General features: G+C 43.6%; 2 protein-coding genes across 3 annotated transcripts in view; both read left to right on the top strand.

Moving 5' to 3' along the window:
- CTDSPL2 (CTD small phosphatase like 2) overlaps nt 1–5228 on the top strand; it is a 43446-nt gene extending 38218 nt beyond the window's left edge. Inside the window, exons 11-13 of the mRNA XM_056347842.1 lie at nt 1509–1635; nt 2529–2624; nt 3111–5228. Coding sequence (XP_056203817.1) covers nt 1509–1635; nt 2529–2624; nt 3111–3176 — 289 coding nt within the window. The 3' untranslated portion in view covers nt 3177–5228. The remainder of the gene's footprint in view (nt 1–1508; nt 1636–2528; nt 2625–3110) is intronic.
- Nucleotides 5229–12414: 7186 nt separating this feature from the next.
- On the top strand, nt 12415–23754 carry EIF3J (eukaryotic translation initiation factor 3 subunit J). 2 transcript variants are annotated; one of them, XM_056347846.1, is made up of 8 exons: nt 12415–12574; nt 12654–12754; nt 17920–17977; nt 18230–18321; nt 18789–18903; nt 19960–20118; nt 21129–21202; nt 22656–23754. In XM_056347846.1, the coding sequence occupies exons 1-8, from the start codon at nt 12547–12549 to the stop codon at nt 22782–22784; spliced, it is 756 nt and encodes a 251-aa protein (XP_056203821.1). In that variant the 5' UTR covers nt 12415–12546; the 3' UTR covers nt 22785–23754. The 2 variants fall into 2 exon arrangements, with proteins under 2 accessions (XP_056203821.1, XP_056203820.1); XM_056347845.1 differs by having other exon boundaries at nt 12416–12574; nt 22653–23754.
- Nucleotides 23755–23926: the final 172 nt, after the last annotated feature.

Here is a 23926-nt window from a genome sequence, read left to right as displayed (position 1 = left end):
CAGCTGAAAACTTGATTTTCTTTACACGCATAACAAACTTGCCATTTGGACTGAGACAGTGGTTGCATCCACTGTTTCCACTTGGCAGTTCAGGCACACAGTAACTCATTTTCCTTAAAAGCGTAAGGATAAAACTGTTCAATAGTTTTCATCCAGGAACGGTCATCTCACTGCTTGTTTTTGTGTGGCATGCACAGCAGGATCCTGGTTTGGTTTTGCTAAACTTGCTTGCCACTGCGTTTTGAATTGGCAAACAAAACGAGACTTTCGGATACTTCCAATCATTGAAATGCGTGAACGAGTAAGATATTGGCACTTGAAGAAAATTAGTCTTAAGTGTGCATTCATAGCTTTAAAAATCTTTCTCCAAGAACCTAATAGGTGTGATTCAGGACTGCAATTTTAACTGCGTTAAAAGAGAACAGGAAAGAGATAACAAAGTATACAGCCAAACAATATTCTAAGAATTTGCAGAAAGGTTCATGTGATGCATGAATTTAGTTGTGATTCATGTGCTACTGAAAAGCTGACATCAAGGCATGATTAGTTTTGACATTAGCCTAAAGGTAGACTTGTCAGGCACTCCACACGTGTGACTCAGAATCTATATATAAATTCATTTGCTGCCGAGGCATCAGCTTATTTTCCTCCATAGCAACGTTAGGAACTCAACCCCTTTATGAAATTAAGCACACTATGTACAGCTTCTAAAAACTTCATTTAAAAATATAAGCAGCCTTAAAGAAACTGCACTCTTAATATGACTGTGTAAAACTCTAAATCTGTCTAGTTTACAATTTATTTTAAAAATTGTAATTATGTTGATATTCCGTGAAACGTGAGCTTTATTCCTGGTGTTATTTTTAATCAGAGTCGGTTTAGTCTAGCTGTACATTTCTTCTGTAATAAATTAAAGGGGAGTAGTCTAATTGGAAAGGGAGAAGTTGATGGAATGTTTAGGCCTCGAGGCTTTTTTCAAGCTCTAATAACTGAAATAGGTTAATTGTGAACAGAGGTAACATAGAAAACATTTCTTCTGGTACTTTGTGTTCTAGCATGCAGTGGCGTGGGAATGCCATGTACTGCAACAGCTGGAGCAACAGAAAGGGATAATAAATCCCAATAAACTGGCTCCTGTGCAGAACTAATCTCAGATCTTGGGGCCTTACAAAATCTGTTGAGTATTTTGGATCCCTTTGTTAATCTGTCTGCAAAAATGGTTAGAAAGCAAGACCCCGTTTGCAAATATCTGTTACATCTGAGTTGAGCTTTTCTGTTTACATACAATCAATCACCTGCAGAACTAGGTTAATACAAAATTACCTTAACTAGTAATTTCACCGGTAAAAAGCTCAAAAGAGAAAGGAAAAAAGGGAACAACTCGTTAAAAGGAGCTAGTAGATCGGAAGAGAAAAATACTGAGTAACATTTGGCAAAGTTAACTTTTCCCCTTCGCAATGTATGTGGTGTAATTTGTCTCATTGATTAGTATTTTACTTTATTCACAGGCATCGACTTTTCCGTGAGCATTGTGTTTGCGTACAAGGAAATTACATAAAGGATTTAAACATTCTTGGTAGAGATCTTTCAAAAACGATCATCATTGACAATTCACCGCAAGCCTTTGCTTATCAGGTAAGGATGCTGCTGTCAGCAAACTTTTCAGGTGTGGTGAAAAACTTTCTGAAGGAAGACAGAGGAATGCTACATTTTGATTTAACTTCTTCTTTAAGCTTTGTGCTTAAGTTTGTATTTAAGTCTACAAACCAAACTGTAACACATCACTAAGGTTTGCTTGCTTTTCTTTTGTTTTCGCGAAGAGCTGATAAGCGCACGCTAAGTGATTTCTTACACGAACAGACTGTATCGCCAGGCAGTTGTGTTTCTTATTCAGCTTTTCTAAAGAAACCACCAGTCTGCTAAGTCTGTCGCTTGGGCTCCGTTGTGGATTTAGGTTTTTAATGCTAGTGAAATGATTCAAGAACAAACTGCTGGTTGAAGTGACACACAGCTGGGAAAATTGCTTATGCGTAAATGTTATAAAGTTCTACCCTGTGATTTAGATTTTCCCAGAAGTGTGGTACATGACTAGTCCAGTTAGTCTGTTACACAGACAAAGTGCAGAATGTGGTCTCTCGCGTCTTACCGACATTAAAGAAGCAAAAACCCAAAAAGCTGTTTGACTTAGGCTCATTTGCACAAACTGCCTGAAGTCAGTACACAGTTAGGATCCATGGGTGTTTTAACAAAAAATTTTCTGAACATACCAGCGCTTTTCAGTTCAGCAGAACTTCTAGAGCTAGTTCTGTTTCAGCTTTGATGTGGAAATTTTTGTAGCAATGTATGCAAAGGAAGGAGATATTTTGGAAGTGAATTGTAATATAGACTTTAGAGGAAAAATACATATTAATAAACTCTAGCTTGGAAAGATTTTTCCCCCAAATGCTATTTCACAGTATTTTTAGATGACTTAAGTATAAATCATTCATTGGTTTTCATTGATTTTTTTTTTTTTTTTCTTACTTCAGCTTTCAAATGGAATTCCTATAGAAAGCTGGTTCATGGATAAAAATGACAACGAACTTCTAAAATTGATTCCATTTCTGGAGAAACTTGTAGAGCTGGTAAGTGCTTCCTTGATGTGGCTCTTCCTTACCTGCCACCCAAAAACTTTACGTAGCTCTTTCAGGTACTGTCACGTATTTAAAGATTTTTTTTTTTTTGAGTCGCTGAGATGTAGACTGCTAAAAGTCACGTATGGCTCCCTTTGAAAAGGGGGCTCTGGGCAGTGTTTCCGAGTATGCACCAGTCTGACTGACATAGCCAGAGACGGGCTGCCGTTATTTCTAACTGTGCTTTTAATCAGGGACTGCGGAATGGTAACGTCCGTTGGCTGTGATGTGTGTCTTTATTTTTAAAAGGCAAATAAATTGTTGTGGATGTTAGGTAGTTATTTCTGTAAGTCTCTTGTGTTTACATATATTCACGCCTTGTATTTTGTTACGTTAAAATACCGGTGTTAGAAAATTGACCCTGTTAAAATCTGACTTACAGATGTGTTCATTCTCCTAAAACCTGCGCCTTTGTGTTTTTTCTTTTCCCCCCTACAGAACGAAGATGTCCGACCTCACATCAGAGACAGATTTCGCTTGCATGACTTGCTACCCCCAGATTAAAGCCTTTTGTCTAATTACTGAAGGGGGAGAAAATGCAGGACCCTTTTGGACTAAAACAAAACATTGCCATTACTGTTGAAATTTTGCATTTTTGTACCCCGTCTTGCTTTTCTTATCTTTGGTGCCCAACAATAATCAAGGGTTACGGAAAGAGACTTTATATATCTGAGATTGAATACATTCAGTACAATACAGTACAACACAGTAGGTAGGCTAGAACAGAAAAGTCTTTAGAACTAGTGCAACTCCAATGAAATTTTTTTATGTACAGGACATCTGCAGTTTATAAAGAATTCTGTTTCTGCCACCAGCAGTTTGACCTGTAGAAACACAGGATTTTATGATATAACAGAGATTGAAAATGGACTCTTATTTTCTCTCTGTTCGGTGCTCTAAGTGGGTTTGTAGCCACTTTTCTGTTACTTTTAAGATTCTCATTTCAACAGGAATGGCCAGTAAAAGTTGTTTTATTTTTCCTGTTAAGGTTTATAACCTTTTTACATTTTTGACCTGTATTAGATTAGAATTTCATTATGCATTCCTTTTAGTTGAGGCGCTTCGTAGTTTTTCTGGAAATAGCCAAATTTTCTTAGTTTTTTATTAAACAGTTGGATGGCCGTTTTCCTGCTTTGTCTGCCTGCATACTGTATATTTGTTTAAAAATATTCTCTAGTTTTAGCCCATGTAAGTTTCATTTAGAAAGAAAACCCCTGCATTTATATTTTCTTTCTGTAATATTCTACTGTAGTTGAAATCTTTTCAAAAATCAAGAGACTGGCTAGATAAGAAGAATATAAGAATTACTAATATTCAGAATATTTTAAACCATTGTGATGGCATGTACTCTGGACAGACAATATCTTGCAGTGGCACAAACAACTGATGGACAAGGAATACCTCAGACTATGCTGTGCGTGCAGATCTTGAAAGGAGAACTAGTTTGGTCACCTCTTAGGTTTGATGCAATTCAATTACTGCTGCCTTCTGTTTCCTCCAAGATTGAAGTATTCTGCACAGTGGCTCAGTATTGTGAGATGTTTTGCATGGGCTGATGGTACCCCTGTGACACTCGTCGTTACAATCAGTTTTAAGCTCTGTGTGACAGCGAAGGTACCTGGCAGTAACTATGCACAATCCTGTGGTACAGTACACTCCCACGCCACCGAGGCAGGCAGTCTGCTATCCTAGTGGTTTGCTATGCTATATGGAAATAGTCTTTCAGCCTTGGTTCTCTAATGCAGCTACCACAAGAGGTGGATATTTTTATAATGGTGTGTAATCTCCTTTTCAGGAGGCTTTTTATGGAAGGTATAATTTGTAAAAGTTAGGATGCTTTGCCTCTCGACTGCATTAACACGCCATAGGCTCAGACTGTTTTTGTGTAAAAGATGTCACAGAACGGCACTTTTTCTAAAGAGAAGTTTGATATTTTGTATGCTTGTTAAGAAAGTACAGTATTGGAAATTAAAGGTGGACAACTGATAATTGAGAAGTATGTCAATTAATTTTTTATGTATATTACCTGTTTACTTGTACAATTTTATTGTACAAATTACATGCAGCTTCATTTTCAAATGAGTCCTTAAAATAAGGAAAATCTTTTTAGGAAAACATTTAATTTTTGTATTTTTTGATTTTAAAAGGCATGAGTTATGTCAACTTTTTCCAGTGTATTAATGAAGATTTTAACTTTTCATCAGGTTGAGTGTTTTCTTACTATATTATCTGTTGTGTATGTAGCTAGCACATTGTGTCACTGAACTGTTTAAAAAACTTAGCATGTAGAGCAAGCCTGTTTTGTGGAAAATCCTTATTCATTAAAAAAGAAAATCATCATGGCAGATTTTCTGCAAAAAAAGTGAAAACATTTGCAATTCAGAATACTGATTTTTTTTGTATTTAAAGAAAGGTATTTTGCTTGCAGGAAAGAAATACTACAGATTCATTTTAATGAGAATCTTTTAAATGTATTTATCTTTAGGGCATCTGGGCATCTTTACGCTGTTTGTCTTATGTCTTTATTGAAATAAAATGTACATAACATTAACTTTATATATGCTTTTGCGCAGACGTGTGAACCCTGTAACCATCCCCCGTTCCTTCCTGGTTTTATGTCGATAAGATGGTTCTGGAAATATTTATAGATTTTGAAAATGGTCAGCTTGTATTTCAATTGCTACATGGTTTGCCAACTATTTTTCAGTTGTTCGTTAAACTGTAACCCTAAATCTGAGATTTTTGATTAGTTTAACAGTGAATCCTTGCTTAATGTGGGATTCTTCCAAATTTCTCCAAGTCACTGACATAATAGAACTGCTTTAAAATTCAGTAGTCTACCAGAATGAAACGAGTTTTGTTAAGTAGTTCATAGCTTTTCTCTGACTGTAAAAAGAGATGATCATCTGTTCAAAGAATGTCCTTAAACACGTGGGTCCTATCTTTGGCTAAAACCGTTCTAAAAGTGCTTTCTTTAGTTAAGGAGACCAAAGCATACATTGCACTTTACAGCTGTATCTGTGTTGTGATGATCAGATCAGTGAGGGAAATCAAAATGTAAATTGAGGGATTTAGTTCTACATAGATGCACAACAAAAATAACGGAGACTGCTTAGTAAACATATTAAATACTAATATTTTAATGTGCTGCAAGTCTGGTATTTATCATTCTGAACTTTCTTTGCAGAATGAGTCTACCTTCTTGAAAATGCAAGTTCCTAAAAATGTCAATCACTTCTGACACAAACGATCTTTGCATGAAGCAAAGTTATAATCCAGCAGGTTTTATTTTCGTCTCATTACTCTCGAGGGTGAGACTTAACTGTTCCTCAGATGTGAGTCTGGATCAAGTTGTGCACACCAAAACTGACGATGATAACTGGGGGGGTCTCAACTATGTGCATTACTCGAGTCTTGAATGTAGAATTAAGCAGTTAATCTTGTAGCTGTATCATTTATTCCAATTTTATGTATTTTTAGAAAACGCAACATCCTATTTCCAAAGTTCTTAATGATTTCATTATGGTCTTTCGCTTGATCGTGGTATTCATGTGTTAATTTTACATGTCCATATGTATTCTGTTCTAGGTTTAAGCATTCTTGGTTCTGACAGCAAAATAACGTCTTTCATACTTATTTTGGCAATACATGTTCAATCTTTTTTGTTTGGTTGTTTTCCTTAAGTTGCTATACAGCTGGAATAGCATTCACCTTGGTATTACTGACTTCCTTTCCACCTTTGATTCATTTCACCTTCCATCTGTGTAGGAAAACATTTTTTCATTATTTTTGAGATATATCAGAAAGCCTGAATGTTTCAAGACATGATGAAAGAATCTCCCAAGAGTGGTATCAACCAAAGGCATGCTAAGGAGACTTATCTTCTTTAAACAAAGCACTGAAATGCGTTATCAAAGATAATCAGGTGTGCGAGCGCTGTGCTGAAGGAGAGCAGGACGCAGCGCCGGCAGGAGCGCTGCCGGGTCAGTCTGCCGCTGGCAGCAGAGCTGGCGGGGCAGTTGCTCTCGCTTGCTGTGAGAAGCAAGCGTCATTTTCGTGGCACATCGTCTCCCCTCCCCCAGCGCAGCTCTTCCCAGCGTCCGAGTTCAAGGGCAATCGTACTGGTGGTTGGACTGGCGCAGCTGGAAGAGCATCGAGCCCCAGTGGGGAAAGGGACCGGGAAGGAGCAGATGAGGAGATGGAGTGGGTGCAAATCTCATAGCACGTCTGCCGCCGGCAGAATAGTGATGTGGGCCCGCAGCCCGAAACAGCCTTTAGCAGTGCAGCCTGCTCGCTCCGTAAGGCAGGCTGCCCAGTAACACAAAGATACTGTGACTCTACTGAGTAAATACCCATGCTCCTTTATAATTCCTCCTGGTTCTGGCTTCCTTATAGCATTGCATTGCAAATGGTATCTTTTATTCTTCTTTGTCTAAACCAACTTGTATCAACCATGTATCGTTAGTATATTAAAGTAGATGATGAGACTCATAACTTCACCATATATACAGAAACTAAGGCAAGCCTCTGCCTGTGATAAGATGCCTGCGTTGCAGGGAGTTGTGGCTGCTGAACCAGTCGTGTGAGCCTTGCTGTCATTCCTCTCACTTCTGAGCGAGGACTGCGTTAGCACCAAGTACGCCCAAGCGTGGGGAATTAGAAAAGCGAACCGTGCCTTCCTCCGTCCCCTTGCTGCGGGGCTCCTGGTATGTTCCACTGTAAGGACTTGGAGCGCACACCTTGGCAAAGCTAAAATCTCAACGTGAAATTAATGCTTGCACAGATCGGAGAGCTAAATTAGAACTTTAATAGAATTCAAGAAGACAAGGCCAAAAAGCAAACCTTCACCACCCATTGTCAGTTTTAAAAATTGTCAGTTTAAAAAATGGACAATACCTACTGGTATGATATCAGTTCAGCTGGACAAGTTTCTTCAAGCAGGTGCCAAGAGAAACAAATTACCCCATTAAAATAACGTCTTCCACTCCAAGTAGAGCATTAAGTTACACAGGCAGTATTTTTCTGGTGAAAGGACTTCTATGGATCTACGTGGCAAAGAGGACAGACGGTACCTTTGATCTGCAGTCATGCCATTTCCATGTTTCAGGCCATTAAACTTCTTTAACCTCATTGTTAAGGATGGATACAAGAAGATATAAAGCAGCCGCTGTCACACAGGCAGTGCAGCAAGCAGCAGACGGCAGCGCACAGCTAGCTGGGGCCCTCGCCTCCCGAGAATGAGGTAAACGTCTTCGTTCTCATGCGACAAATGCCTCTTCCTGGGAGCGGTAATCCATCACGTTTCGTCAGCATCTTCAGGCAAGAAGATTGCTTTGAGGATTTGAGTGAAAAGGGACTTCAAAATCCATTCTGCAAAGAGGGTGAAGTTGGAATGTGATGACTGCCAAGAAAGCCCGGGAGGCTTTCTCTCCTGCTTTTCCATCCCTCCCTGGGTCACATTTTACCTGCTTCCTTGTGCCCGCGCTGGTTCTCGCGCAGCCACGTGGTAAGCCTGTGCTGGGAGCTGATCCGCCTGAAAACTAACCATGGGAGAATAAAAGAGGCAAAAGTGAGATTGCAGCAATGAGGGCTCCACGGCTTAGATCAGTTAAAGCTGCTGTGGAATGGAAGCTGAGGGAAGGTTCACGAGAAGACAGTTTTTCTGGGAAATGATTGTTGCATTAAACTCACTCAGCTGGAGAACAGTGTCGTGGTGTGTCTTGAGGATGCTAAAGGACTGCTCTCAAAGATTAGATCACACCAAACCCACGTGATTTCAGATTTGCATCTTAGGTTCTTGATACTTAAATCGAATCCTGAACAAGTTGATAAATGGCTGATGAGAAGTAGCATAGGAGCATCATTTTCTTAGCTAGCAGTCATAATTTTGTAAAAAAGAAATAATAAAAAAAAACCCTAAAACATTGGCAGCAAGTGTTTTTGTTTGGAAGCAAGCAAGGATGGTCTGCTAATGATTAACTCGTATAGATTTTGTGAAGCACATCGCTATTTTGGTTGGCTTGATTGTGTAATGTAATACCGTTTTGCTTTATTTTTTTGATACTTGCAAAAATGTCACTGTACCGATAGGCTGAGTCTTGTAAAATACAATTGGAAGAGAACTCATGTTCTACAGATTTGTGTTTCTTCTGCAGTCATTTCTAGTACATAGAATCATAAAGATTTATATTAAATATTTATGCTCTGGCTACTGTTTTTATGATTTTTAGCTGATAACCTTCATTGAAGACTGTGTTTTCTGTAAAGCAAGACATTTCTCATGTCAGTTTTCAGCCTTTAAAATGGAAGGAGAAGTGTATGTATTTTAAAAGCTAAGGATACTGGAGGCCAAATAAGGAAAAAAATAGACGTGGTTTAAGTACTGCGATTGTTACAGCAGATTCATTTAAGATGGTCTTGCTTTGAGGCTGATTTTTAATATGTGATACACGTTCCACTGGATATCTTTTGTAAAATGACCACAAGACCCAATCTGTCTCATTTTTATTAGTTTTTCCTTCTAAGCAGAAACCTTTGGACTTCTTCAAAATGAGAACTGTTTGCTTTCCTGGAAGGCAGTAGTTTCTCTGACTCAGAGCTGCACTGAGCACCAAAAAATCGGAAAAAAAATTTTCTTTGTGCCTTAGTTTCCTCATCTATACAATGGGAGTAATACTTAACTGTTTTAATCCACCTGTTTAAATTACTTTAAATGTGCTGTGTAAATACATAGTATTTTCATAATTAACATGTTCCAAATCACTGCACAGTTCTTGCCAGTTTCATAATTATCCTCATAGCATACCGAGCTTATGAAACTCTGTGTAGACTTGTGAGGACGTAACTTAGGACATTATTTGATCCATAGTTACATCTCTGTTGTTATTTATATTGCCTGGTAAATGGGTAACAACAAAAAAAGGATGATAAATTTGGAAGACATATTTTTCTTTTAGCTAACATCATAGTATCATAGGTCATTCCTCTTACATGAAAGACAGGTGTTTGAAATATCTTCAGACTAAATATATCCTCCTTTTCCACTTAATCGCTCAGATTGTCACAGAAATCAGAGTTGGGAGGTGGCAGTGAGTAAACTGGAAGAAGTTACTGTTTCCAGTGTTTACATATTTGAAGTTATTTGACAAGGTAGAAGGAAACGCCACCAAAAAGCTTGTCTGGAGGAGGCTCAGGGGGGCCTGGTCTGTAGCCCCCAGGCACATCATGGCTTTGTTTAATCCCGAGATAAAGGTGTCCCCCACTTCTAACCTGCCCCATCAGCGATGTCCAAACAATGCGGAGCATCAGTCGTCATGGGGTCTATGACAGAGGTCTGCTTGCCTCTGCCTGAACCAGCGCCTGGGGGCACCGAGGTCTCTCTCCCTTGGTTTTGTGGGCCGAGCTGTCTGAAGGAACAAGACCGGCCCGAGAATTTCAAAATAAAAAGTTCCTTGGGCTTGGTGGGGGGGAGGTTGGAGAAGAGTGGTGACTTGCAGCTGGGTTTGTGTCCGGGGGCTACTGCCCGTCCATCCCTCGAGCCTGCCTTTGGTCTGAGAACCGAGTTTTGTATTTTTGGGCACTTAATTCCTGTAGGTGGTCTTTACACTTGCGCCCCATTTGCTTAAGGTCAGACACTGCCTTTGAAGTTTTTAGTGAAGGACTCACCTACACTTCTCTGGTGGCCACAGGGCCACAATCCCTCAGGGATCTGACCTGAAAAACCACACCCTAAGCAGCATCATGTGGATAAATTGTAGAAGTGCATTCTGGCTGCTAGACTGTCGCTAGTAGCTCTGCTGCAGCCCTTCACCCATGTTTCTTCCGGATGATCATGAACCTGAAAGCTAGGAAATTACTAAGTCATCAACTACCTTTACTACACGTCTATCCTATTACTTAGAGAATTAGGAGACTAATGCAACATCAGGCTTCACCTATTTTTTTCTCTTTTTTCTCTCTCCCTCCCAGCCACAGGATCATTCCATTCCATTTCATGCATGACACATTCCCAGCAGGACCGTAAGAGGCAACCGAATGCAGCCGGCCTGAAAGCCTCTGCCACGCTGCCGGGTGGGTTACTGCAGCCAGCGGCCGCGGCAGCATGGTCCGCACCTGGGACTCTGACCTCTGAAGTGAAAACAGCTGAAGGCAGAGCAGTGTTCAGGTGGGCAGGGGCCTTGCTAGGTGGAACTTCTGGGTTTGTGGCTCTTGCTTCTTGTTCGGTCTCCAGTGTCTCTATCAATTAAAAGTTATTTCTACATTGTGACAGAAGTAACGATGCTCCTGGGAAAACTACATCCAAGATGGCACAACGGTGCTCCTGAGGTAGCACATGTGAGTCCCTCTGCAAGGGACTGAGAGGGATGCTGTTGAGGTATGTCAATGGGATGATACTAACCTTCGTGGTGCTGCTGCTGCTAAATATTAAGTAACACAGATCCCAGAATACTTTAAAATAGCCATGTGCATAGAATCAAGCAGTTCTGGACTGACCGAAAAGCAACATTTAACTCCAGTACTGCCAGCATTTTAAGAAAGGAAAAGAATCCAAGTCAGCTGAAGGGAAGTCAGCTAAGGAAATTTAGCAGTCGACAGCTGGGGTGTTTTCCTAGCCTTTGCCTTTTGCTCTGTTTGAATCATGCATTAGTATTTTTAATGGGTAAAGGAATCTTCAAAAAAGTTGCTTCTTGCTTTTTCTTCTGTAAGGAAAAAAGGAGACACGGCAGCAAAGTTAAGGGAATAAATTCAGACCAGGTATGCAGGTTAACTCCTAGATGAATTCCCTGATACATACTTTAATAGGATGTTCCACTTTTTTTAAGAAAAGTCTTGAACTATTTCCTCCTTTTTTCTATGCCTTTATATTCCATTTTTGTGTCTGTTTATTGCATATTTTCTAGAATTGATACCTAGAAACCGAGCTTCTGAATGAGACTTAGTGTCTTACCACTGTAGACCGGCCTGTCTGCAGCATCGGAGGACGAGGCCTAAGCAAACAGGACCAGGAGAACAGGGGACAGTGGCTGAAGCGTCAGCTGGCAAAGTTCACTCCGTCTGAGGCTAGTCTCCCAAAGCTGCTGCTATTTTTTGTGACGATGGTCTATTTATGTTAAAGCCCTGCCGTCTGCAGAGGGTGTGAGGAATCAGCCCGGAGCGCCCCAAGCTTCGCCTTTCCGGGGGAAGCGGTTTGCAGCTTGGGGGCCGCCCCCGCGGGCTCTCGGTACAGCAGCGTGCGGAGTGTTCGGAGGCTGCCGGCCTCCTCGCCCGGAGCAGTGACGCTGCTTGAACCGCGCCCGCGAGGTGTAGCAGCGTGTGCGCGGTCCCGGCACGGGAGAGATCCTTGTCACGCAGAGACCCTTAACCGCCACACGGCTCACGCCCTCTGCTTCAGAGGGAAGTACCAGGCTCCCTAACGCCGGCTGCGGGCACAGCGCTGCTTTAGTCCCCCTGTGCGGGCACGTTCAACCGCGGGAAAGAAACCGCGGCCGGGGACTGAGGGCCCTGCCCGGGGCGGCAGCGCTGGGCCTCGGGCCCGCCAGGGGCGGCTCCCCGCACACCGCGGCTGCCGCTCCGCGATACGCCGAGGGGGCCTTCCCTCGGGGCAGGGCGCCGCACCTACGGGGCCCGGGGGGCTGAGGGGAGCCCCCCGCCCCGCCTCGGGCCGCCCCTGAGGCCCAGCGCGCCGCCATGGCGCCCGGCCGCCCCGTCCCGCCCCGCGCCGGGCGGAGCTGGGGGAGGGGGCGGGGAGCGCGCGCCCCGCTGAGTCCGCCGCCGTCCCGGCGTGCCCCGCGCGCGGCGCTGGCTGGGGCCGCTCTGGCGCGGCCGCCTCACCGTTCCTGCTGCGAGCGCCGGCGGCCGCGGCGCGGCGGGGAAGATGGCGGCGGAGGCGGCGGATTCGTGGGGTAGGTGGCGGCCGGCGGCCCCCCCCGCGCCCGCCCGCGCCCGCCCGCCCGCGCTCACCCGCTCTCCTCTCCCCCACAGACGCCGACAGCTTCGAGGTGGTGGAGCCGGTGGCGAAGCGGCTGGTGCCGGGAGTGGCCGGGGACCGCTGGGCCGGCGAGGATGAGGAGGACGACGTGAAGGTGCGGCCGGGCGGGCGCGGGCCGGGCCCTGCGGTGTGGCGGGGGCGGCGTGGCGGCCCCCGGGCTGGCGGGGGCGGCGGGGCGCGGGCCGGGCCGCTGCCATATGGTGCCGCGTGTGTGGGGCCGGGCCCGGGGCAGGGCCGGCGGGTGAGGGGAACTCACGGGCCGGGCTCGTCCCTCCGGCGGCGACGCGCGGGGCCGCGGCCGGGCCCACGGCGGGCGGGGGGGACCCTGCGGGGCGGCCCGGCCTGTGCCGGAGCGGCCCTCGGTGTCTCGGCGCCCCGGGAGGGCACCGGGCGGCCTCAGACGGCAACGCCAGAACGCGGAGCAGAGCCCGAGCGCTCCCCTGCCCTGCGCCCCCCCCCCCCGCTGCTTGCCCGCGGCCCCCCGGGGGGCAGGCGGGCGCTTTCCAGGCCTGAAGAGGCATCTCCTCTTCGGGGGATCCACCTGCTGCTCCCCAGCTGCTTGCCAGGCTTCTGAGTGCTTGTCTGGGGCCGGCTGGTTTCCCCCTGTAGCCTTTCAGATTCGGAGCTGTGGGTATGGTGCACTGAGACGTTAGAACTGGCTTTAAAGAAAGCAGTGCTGTGTTCGTGCTTCTGCTGTTGACCAGAAACTACTGTGTTCTAGCAGCATGGCTCTTCCACCCCTTTTTCCTCCTCCTTCACACACCCCACACACACCCCCCCCCGCCGCCACAGCTGGAAAGTACAGTAGTCTTACTTTGTGGTTTCAGATTTGGTAGTGCCCCTATCACTTAAAATGCATTTACTTAAGGCACTATTTGAGACAAATTTTCACTGTATTTCGGAGTGACGTCTGTGTTGAATCAGGATTAAAACATGCGGATGTTCATTTCTGATGTTTGTGAAAGCAGACTTTCCTTAAAAGCTTGTTTTCTCCTACCTAGTTCCAGCTGTCCCATAGCAAGCCGGGAGACTGAGTGGCGAATGCCCCAGAATCCTCAGTTTGCTTCGCATTTGTATGGACAGTAAGCAAAATGATGCCAGGGAACACAGAAGGAACGTGCTTGATGAATGTAAGGAACAGAAATAGGTCAGCTGAGAAAGACCTTTTTGTTTCAAATGAAGCTGCTGAGATACCGTGATAGGCAATCTCCGGAGGTGACTTGGTCATTCTAGTATGGTCACAAGTCTGAAGCTTTCTGGAATCAAGTATTGCTGTTTCCTGGGTGACGACTGGCTGCGTTTGTTATTTAGGCTGCTGGCCGTGTCTCAGAATCTCAAAAACACCAACACTCCTTGGAGCTTAGGGTGGTTTTCTTTTTATAAATAGTATGAAAAAAGTAGTTCATCTTCTCTTTAAAAAAAAGGTAACAAATTTTTGTGAGTTACAGGCTGTCCGTTTTCCTTCTTAAATTTAATAACACCCACACCTTATAGTTACCATAGGTGTCGCGTTACAGCAGGCAAAATAAGTAAAGGTATCTCTGTATACAGTAGGTACGGTCGTTTGTAAAGAGTGTGGTTGGCATGTAACTATATGCATATATGTAACTTACAGAAGTGTATATATACACGGGTATCTTGGACTCATTGGTTCTGTGAGGCTTGCTTTTCCTCCTTCCTTTGAAAGTGAGAAACTTCTCTGATGTGGTAGAGTGTGTCCAAGAGCCGGACTCTGAAGTGTTACTCTCTTGAAGGCACCTGCGCTTTCTGTGGCCGTTTTAGTAAAGGAACAGAGCTTTCCCACATGTAATAAGAATGCAACTACCTAACTCTTTCCGCGAGCTTATGGGTTTTAGCACTGGAGCTGCACCTAGAGGGAAGGACAGGTCCAGCAAAGAAAGCTGTTTTATTTTACTTCCATCTGCTTTTCCTGTAGAAACACCAAGAATCACAGCACTGAGCCTGGGAGGTGGGTGCTCAGGCTCTAGATTCCTTGTTTGCAAGGGTCTGCCTTGGGGAAGTACCCGCATAAGGAAAATTACGTGGTCTAAAAGAGAAGCACAAAGTGTTTTCTGACCACGAGCTTGTCTTAAGGCTGGAATGTGTTCTGTGTATTCAGATTCTGTAGTTTATTTTGGAAGATTTTTTTAGTGAGGAACTTAAAGTAACTGGTAAGTTAGGAAACTTCCACTTTCTCAGGTTTAAAATTAGCATCTTCATCAGTAACAAAACTCCTCTCCAGTGTTACCCAGAACACCAGTTTCCCAGAAGACGGGCCTCCTGCCAAGGAATTTTCATCTATTTACTCTTGGGCAATTCTGTGCTTAGCAAAGCCAAAGCTGGGAGATGCGCTTGTTATCATCCAGGCAACAGCCTTTCCCATGGTGCAGGCATTTCTCTTTGAAGGAGAGCATTCAGGTTTAGCTGGGAATCTCAGATGCTGGAGTACCTGTCACTTCCCAATCATGTCTTCTGGGTTTTTGGGGGGAAATAATTTGCATTATCATACTTTTTAAGGTACATGTGATGGAGCATATGAAATTGTAAGAGACCTGCTGTCATCAAGGGATTATTTACGTGAAATGGAAGGTGTTTTTAATAGCATTATTTTAGTTGTTCACAGTGTATGGTTGGACTTGATGGTCTTAAAGGTCTCTTCCAACCCAAACAATTCCATGAGTCTATGCATAATTAAGTAGCGCTGAAATACTTTGAAGTAAAGATGTCCTCTTTCGATTACTTAGTATCAGTGCAAAGATACAGCACTGAAGCAATTTTCTTTTCCTCCAAGAGAGTTCACTGGAATTTGTAAACCACAGAAATAGGTGTATGTTTGGATGCTTCACCCTGCCCCCAGTAAAAAAAAAAAAAGCCTGCCCAATATATAAATCATGTTCTATTGCTGTTTTAAAAAAAATAATGTTGGAGAAGAGGGAGAGAGTATTCAGTGTAGCTGGGAGACCTGCGTATCTTAGCACGCCAAGTTGAAGAGCGAACCCTCAGATGGCGATGTCTCGCAGGTTGTCCTGCCAGGAGCGTTTCTCCGATGGCGCTGAGCTTGCGGCTGTCTGTCCCCGGTTCCAGCGGCGGTGGTCTCCATGGGTAGGCTCCCGGCAGTCGTCAATCCCTTCTGTTAAAAGTCGAGATCCTAAATCCCACCTGACAGCTCGGGGGCAGGTTGGGCCAGGTGGCAGGCCCTCGCGCTGCCCTCCAGAGGGTCTGCTGTTCCTACGCTGCTTCATCATCTCAGCTTCGCAAGCCGAAACTGCCACTGTGTGCTGTCCCCACGCAGGCACAGCTAGCAGGGACGTGGTCTGCTGCAGGGAAGGAGTGCCTCTGTCATCACGTGGAAGTCCTTGCCCATGTGCCCTCTGTTAAGTCTCCCGAATGTACTAACAACGTGCAGCAGTTTCCTTCAGTCCCACGAGTACCTTTACATCACGGATGGGGTGCCCTTCCTCTGGGGTTTGGCACCGTAAAATACTTAAAATCTGTCTGTGAAGGACAGGGCAAGGGATAAGGCAGCGAGCTATATACAGCAGTTAAAAGTGCTATTTAATAAGTGGGTGTAACAAACTTAATTAGGTATGAGCTAAAATAATGCTGCTCCAAATTCACGTCAGCTTCTTGGAATGTGGATGGGAAGCTGAATCCCTTACAAGTGCCAATTAACTCGAGTGAGCTGGTGGATGAACTCAGGTGTCTTCCTTGCTTGGATCAGGGAAATACTGAGTTCTTCCACCAGTGTCTTTTATTTTGCCACGCCCATAGCAACCCTTAGAAATTAATAAATAGCTTGCATGACTGCTTGCGTTGCTGTTGTGGGATGAAAATCACAAAATTCAGGATTTACGGTTTTTAAGCTTACCTTTAATGAGATGCTGACCGTACATGTGATTTTTGTGTAAACTAGGTCTTGTCAAATGTAATCTCTTAAGCTTGCAAGCTGAGTTGAAACAGGTAACAGAAATTCGAACCCTGTGAGGTTTCTTGACTTTAACTTGTGGTGTGTATGTCGTGTGGTACTCTGCACGTAACTTCAGATCAATTTTAGAGTGTTGATTTCCTTGCGGAGGCCACCTGCTTGAATTTGCAGTGCCATTAGGACAAGAATATGTATTCCCATAACCCTTACCCCGAAAACTGTCGAAACTGCAGAGTTGCTGCTGGCAAAGTCTGCAGATGACATCAGCAGGTCAGTTCTGAAGAAAATGGTGCTTCCTCGTATTTCTTTGAATGAGATACAGTATTTTGAACCACAGATCATCCACTTGGGTACAGGACAGTGGGAGACGTGGCTTTGAAAGGAAGGAGGGCAGTGAGCGATGGCTGATGGTGAGGTGCGCAGTGCAGTAGCTGGGGACCACCACAGATCTTGAACACGCTGAAGGGGAAAACTGGAGGCAGAGTTACTGCGAGCACCGCAGCTGAGGCTGCTTGAAAACACACTTGAGAACGTGGTGGCTGTTGGAGAACATTTAGGTGATTTGTTTGTGAGAAGTCTTTCGATAGCTTCTATGCTTATAAAAAGGCAGTAGTCACTGGTCAAAAACCGCTCAGAAACGTGGCCTTGTGGCTGTTGAAGTTGGTATTCCTGCCTAAAGCTGGGCTCCCTGCATCCTCCTCTGCTTGCTGCTGCTTTCCCTGCTCCCACAGCGCGGCCTTATCTGGCTGCACACTGCGTTGGCAGCAGATCCGGGTGAGCGTTCTCCTGTGCGCCACAGCTCCACGTGCAGCCGCAGGGATGGTTTTCCCAGCACAAGGGAGAGGGCTGGGCCACAGGGAGCGGTATCTGGGAAGGAATGGGGTCTTTTGGGGGGGGGTGACAGCGTGTTGGGGTTTAAAATGGTTCCGCTGCACTGTCGGTTTCCAGCAGTGGCTGCACTACATGCATGTGTCCGATGACATTCCAGTATCTTGTAATGTGTAATACAAGAAATGATAATAAACTCGGGTTTTACTGTGGGTGTGATCTGACTGTTCCTGACCTTGCTTTTGTAACTACATTGACGTGAGCTTCCTGACTGAATAAAAGCGGCCTTTTTCGTGGTAAGAACTGATCCTGGAACATCTTGGTCATCCCCCAGAAGCCGTGCCCTCGTTCGGCTCTCACGGCTTCCCCCCACTCCCTCGCTCCCAGACGAAAGATTAATGGCTATGTGAGCGTTTAAAGAGGTTCTATGAAAGCTGCTGTTCTTTGTTACCTAAAGAAGTAGGAAAGTATCTGTAACAGAATCTTAATTAAAACTTATTTTGTAGGATAACTGGGATGATGAGGAGGAAGAGGAGGAAGTAAAGGAGACAGAGATAAAGCAAGGTAAAACTTAGAAGTAATACGTGGCTCTGTACGCAGCATCGGAACAGGCTGGTTTTGCCGTGAGTGTATCTAAGAATCAAACCCATGTAATAGGGTTGGGTTTGCTTTTGACAAGCATGTCTGTTAACTCGGTGTTCGGCTCCCGGTAACCCAGCGCTGTGGCTTTTTCTTTGATTAGTGTTTCTGTAGTTGCTGGGGGAAAAAAAAAAATCAGTAGACCTCTTGAGAGCTGTATTGTTCAATGTTTTACAGAACCAAAAGTTTCAGAAAAAAAGAAAATAGCAGAAAAAATAAAAGAAAAAGAAAAGCTACAGAAGAAAAAGCAAGAGGAGCTTAAAAAAAGGGTAATTCCTTATTTCTTCTGGGTCTCCTAATATTTAGAGGGCAGGTTTGATATTTTTTTTTTATTATTTTGAGGTTGAGCAAGACCTGTAAAGATCTTGACTAGTCTGATAAAACAAACTCAAGTTTTGTAGTGAATAACATCTGGGAGATGTTAGCTTTAATTCCTCTGTAATTTAACCAGTTCTTGAAATCTCTTTTTGTATGCACCGGATGATAAAACATGCAGTTGTGAAACATAGAACTAAGGTGTTTCTTTCCACTTCTAGTAAAATGAACAATTTATTAAACAATGTAGCATTGTTATACTTCATTGGGATGGTTTTCAGGTTTGTACATGCTTGAGGTGTACTGACTTCAGGCAGAAGCAAGCTGTTCAGGTGGCGCTGGGAGAACCACGGTTTCTCATACTACCCCTGCTCAAGGCTAACACATACAACCTTCTCCCTATATGCATTTTCTAATTCAGTTAGAGGCACCAGAGGAACATAAAGAACTTACACCAGAAGAACAGTTAGCAGACAAACTACGACTAAAGAAGTTACAAGAGGAGTCAGACCTTGAGTTAGCAAAAGAAACATTTGGTAAGTGTGCGGCGGCACAAAAGCGCTGTGTTCTCTGAATAAAACTGTGTGTGGGGGGGATACCTTGCACGAAGAACGGAGCAGGATTTGGCAGCGGGGGCACCTGCAGGTTGTGTTACTGAGAATAAAGAGGGGTTGAAATTCAGACCACCGGAGGCACGTCCTGGTGCTAAGGGCTGATGTGCAAGAACCACAGAAGCATCTTCAGAGTAGAGAAGGTGCTTTTGCTTAATTGTGTGATGGTAGGAGGTTACAGGAAGAAGATGGTGGACTAAATTTTCCAGCATACTGGTACTTGTGGTAAAAAGATGAGTATGTTTTAAAAAAAACCCAAAACCAAACCCAAACCCTGTCTCTTAATGTTTGGAGGTGGTTTACAACATGGCTTTAATGAGGCTTTGGACAAGTGTGGCACAGCATAACTCACGCATGCTTTACTTCAGGCAATCCACGCGATGCGCTGGGTGTTGGGAAAGCCAGCTCAGTTCGTGGAGCGAGCTCATTTCCTGGCAGAGATGAAGCAGCCTTAAAGCAGATCCTTCTGGTTTTGTGCTTTGACAGAGGTAGCAAAGATACTGATTCATAGCAGCATTCTTCAAACATGAAAGCGTGTTTCCTTGACTATAGTGAATTATACAGCTTATTACTTAGTGAAGATTCTGCACTGTGAGTCTTCTGAAAGAGTACAGCCCCTTGGGGGGGTGTGCATTGAATACAGGTGCAAAGAACCAACTCAATTTTGCACTTAGGAGCAATTATGACAGGAATTCCTTAAGAGGAAGGGGGTGCACATTGCTCCAGAGAACAGGAATAGCTGGTTCACATTGCTAAGTTTTGCAGCAAAATACTCCTCTGTACAGGCTAGTGACTCAGGCTGTTAGCTCCTGTGTGGCAGAAGCCGGTGGGAAGTGGGTGAGCAAACCTCAGCTTTGGCTTTGCCAAGTCTCAGCGGAGGTGAGGAACTGAATGTCAACAATGTGACTTGTTTCCTTTGTTGTCATCTTTTAGGGATCACAGCTAATGTTTTCTGTAATACCTCTCTGTCTTTCTGTGCAGGTGTAAATAACACTTGTGGAATAGATGCCATGAATCCCTCTTCAAAAGATGACTTTACGGAATTTGGCAAACTACTAAAAGAGAAAATTACACAGTATGAAAAATCGTTACATTACGCCAGCTTTTTGGAAGCATTAGTTCGAGACGTATGTATTTCATGTAAGTTAAGTGAAAGACATCCTAGAATATACTGCTACCAAAATTACGATGGAATCGAGGCTAAAAACATGCCGTTACAGTAAACATTACAATCAAGATCGATCTGTGTAGTTTGTACTAAACAAATCTGAGTAGTATCCAATTCCATTCCCACAGATGTTAAGGCTTGTCTCCCTGTACAAGAATGTTTCTGCATATCAGTTAAAGACACATTTTAAAAAGTATGAATTTTTATGTTGATCTAAAACTTGCGTGTTTTTCTTGAAGCCATTTCTAAAATAATAATAAAATTCAGTTCTCCAGTTCTCTGAGCCAGATAACTTGAGCAGCTTGGCTGGCAATTGAGTTCATGTAATTCTGCGACTGCAAAATAAATCATTCTGGATTCAAAATGTAACTATACAGAGATAAAACTAACTTAGTTGGGCTCATTTTTTTTCCACTGCTCTGGTGAACTCATTGCTTGAGATCTTCCCCTGCACTGCACTCGCTGTGGCTCAGTGAGGCGGTAACTTGATACGATTCAGTGCTGTATAAATACAGCCGGGCTGGCTGACGGCACCTGGTAACTTACATTTCAAACCAGCTGCAGATCTCCTAAAGCAAAGGACTTGCAACCTCTTGGAGCATTTATTGTTAATAATTTATTGATAATCCACTGCTCCTTTTGATACATTTTACAGTATTTTTACTGTATCCGTATTTTACTGTTCAAATGCCACCTCATTAAGACTTCTGTGTTCACTGACTTCCAGTTTCCAAGTTCTACCTTCTACACATTCAAGCTGCTTACTGGGGACCATCTGAAATCATAATTGTGACTGTAAGGACCAGAATTACCCTGTCTGTATTTTGCTGATTTAAATCAAGTAATTGCCTGTACTTTACTACTAATGCTTATTTCTGGTTTTTTGAGAATGGTGATGTTAGATTATGTAACTGCCTTCTAAGAACAATATTGATGAGCAACCTTTTCTTTTTCTTCCCCCAACCCTCACCCCGTGACGTAGTGGAAATCGATGATTTGAAAAAGATCACAAATACCTTGACAGTACTATGCAGTGAAAAACAAAAACAAGAAAAGGTAAGACCTCTGTGTTTCTGCAGCAGTAACAGTACCCGCTGAAGGGGCTAATCTGGAAACAGCAACAGGTTTAACCCTGACTTGAACTGCTGATTTTCTTACAGGCAGTAGCAGGGGATTAAATTCTAACCTCGCATACTGGTTTAGCTTTAAATCTTCTTCACTGTGTGAGGTCATCAGGAGTTGATTGAATCTGGAGATCACAGGCAAAAGCTTGATTAACTTACATAAATGTTACCTGTGTGCTAACCTTGTTCCATTTGCTGCTGTCTTGGAGCTCAAGTGGCTGACGTGGATATTCTGAAGACAGCAGCCATCCCCATTCAGAGTTCAGTGTCAATGTAATACCAGTCTGCCGGTAACTTAAAACTTTGCCAAAGTTTGGGATTTTGAATAGCAGATAACTGGGGCTTTTACACTGTCATGCAAACTGAAGGAGCAGTAACTGGATAGGCAAGGAAGAGGCTAAGTTTTAAAAGGTGATTTAATAGCTTAACTGATTCAAAATGTGTTTTATGGCATACATCTATGTTAAAACTCATGGTGGGCTGGAGTTCACTGATTAATCAAAGCATTAGATAGCAACAAAATCAAGCAGAAGATAATGACTGGTAGTGCAACTCTTGGTATATTTTAAATCATATTGGAGGATTGTTAGGAAACAAATGGGAGTGTTGTCCATGTGAGGAGTAACTTGTACATCTAAAATGAGAAACCTCTTGGACACAAACTGTTCCTGTGGCCGGTTCTGTCACGCCGGTTCCAAATCCCCAGGTGTGAGTGAAGTACCTTAATGCACACCAGACCTTAGGTACAGTGTTAACACATGGAGTCTGGCAAATGTGATAAACAATTTCTTTAATATGAACCGCACTTCGGAGAGCAGCCTGCGACTTACTGAACCAAAAAAGTTTTAAAAGTATGTATACTTGATATTTTTATACTCTTCTCTCCTGGCTTTTCATGTAAATCAGTTCGGCCAGCTGCTGAAAGCTACAACTACACTGACCCAGTAAGGAAGAGCTTCACTGTGAAATGTTCTGTGAAGTTTGTTTAGGACTTTTCCACCCCACCCCCCACCCCCAGAAGATATTCAGCCATTATGGTAATAAAAGCCACATTACATTCCTTAATTAAGTAGGTAACTTCATAAAAACTACTAGACTATGCATTTATGTAGTTAGTCCTCTTGTTTAGAGTCTAGGTAAGATAGAGTGAAAGGAAACATGGCCAAGTCTGTGACAGAGGGAGCTGTGGGGACACTGGGAACGTCATAGCTTTTCTATGAAGAGATCGCACTGTGGATGAAATGCAGGGGTAGAAATCGTCAGCGGTGTGCTCACCATGGGGGGGTGTGAATGCTCATACCCAGAGACGTGGCATTTACTCTTAATTAGAGTTATAGCAAATCACTATGGATTTTAAAGTAAACATGCTCTTCCTATTTAAGCAGAATAAAGCCAAAAAGAAGAAAAAAGGTGTGGTGCCTGGAGGTGGTTTAAAGGCTACTATGAAAGATGACCTGGCCGATTATGGAGGATACGATGGAGAATACGTACAAGACTTTGAAGACTTCATGTGACATTTATCTCCCCTTCTGTTGTCTTTCTGTTGCCCATAATCCCTTAAACATGTAGCACAACTTTTCTTCCTTTAAATTCTGCCAAATGCTACAATCAAAATTGCAGTATCTCTGTGCTGGTGGTTTTAACTCTTGACAGGTCTGTGCCACAGCACCGGGCCTCCTGTTCTGTGGTCAGGGGTTGGAATGAAGACATTTAAAAGCTATGTAAATTGCAGTTAAAAACCCCAAAATCCTGATGCTAACTGTTGCTATTTGATCTTATAGTAACAGCCACTAAATTGGTAAGGAATTTCGAGGCAAAGTATTCTTACCAGCACAGTTCAGTGACATGGCCTTAACTGTACCTCCTTGAATGAGTTGTTTGATGAACAGAAGCAGTTTGCAGCAAGGGCATGGTGTGCACTTAGTATTACAATTGCTTTGTCTTAAGTTAGAGCTTGAGTTTTTCAGTATATTGTGAAGGGGAACTGCTAACTTCAGAGTGAGGATACTGCACCTGGAAACGCATCACTGGAGATACCCGCCACTTCAAAGCTCAACATCTAAATGGAACACTTGGTGGGTGAGAACAAGGAAAGCGTTGCTTGGGGGGGGGGGGGGGGGGGGAAAGACTTGTGTCTTGAGTGTGAAGTTTAGTTTCCATTCATCTAAATTTCTACTAATGCAGCTGTATGGGTTGGGTATTCTTTAACAGTTAATTGCCTGGTTTAAGTGTTAAACGAAAAAAGAAAAAAAAAAAAACCACCAGAAAACCCCCAAAACCCAGGACTTCCTTTTGGTCTCTCATGGGTTGTGGTAGATCTTTCACAACTCAGCTATTTTCTTTCATTTGAAAAAAAACAAAAACAACTTGCTTAGCAAACTGCAACAGTTACTACAGTTGGGCAAATTGTTATGTTAACAATTATGACATCTGCAATGTTTTATAAAGCAACTAATTTAATAAAAATCACTATTGAGGACTTCACTACAGCTGTCTTTGGACCAGTTCTTCTAGTATCTTGAAGTGGTAAGTTGCAAAACTGAGACGAGCTGCGCGTGTGTCACTGGGTCTGGTGTCTGACTTCCAGCTTAACTGGTGGTAGCGGGGCAAGATTTCACTCTTGGAAAATGGCTGTTTCTTATGATAAGGCTCTTAC

Source organism: Falco biarmicus, chromosome 7 (genome assembly GCF_023638135.1).
Source record: "Falco biarmicus isolate bFalBia1 chromosome 7, bFalBia1.pri, whole genome shotgun sequence".
NCBI lineage: Eukaryota > Metazoa > Chordata > Aves > Falconiformes > Falconidae > Falco > Falco biarmicus.
Note: the sequence above shows the minus strand (reverse complement) of the source record. Positions and strands in the feature narration are given on the sequence as shown.

Coding starts and splice junctions, on each gene's coding strand:
- EIF3J (XM_056347845.1), top strand. CDS start 12,547: ATGGCGGCGGAGGCGGCGGATTCGTGGG. Junction 20,119..21,128: donor TCGAGACGTATGTATTTCAT/GTAAGTTAAGTG, acceptor CCCGTGACGTAG/TGGAAATCGATGATTTGAAA. Junction 21,203..22,652: donor AAAAACAAAAACAAGAAAAG/GTAAGACCTCTG, acceptor TTCCTATTTAAG/CAGAATAAAGCCAAAAAGAA.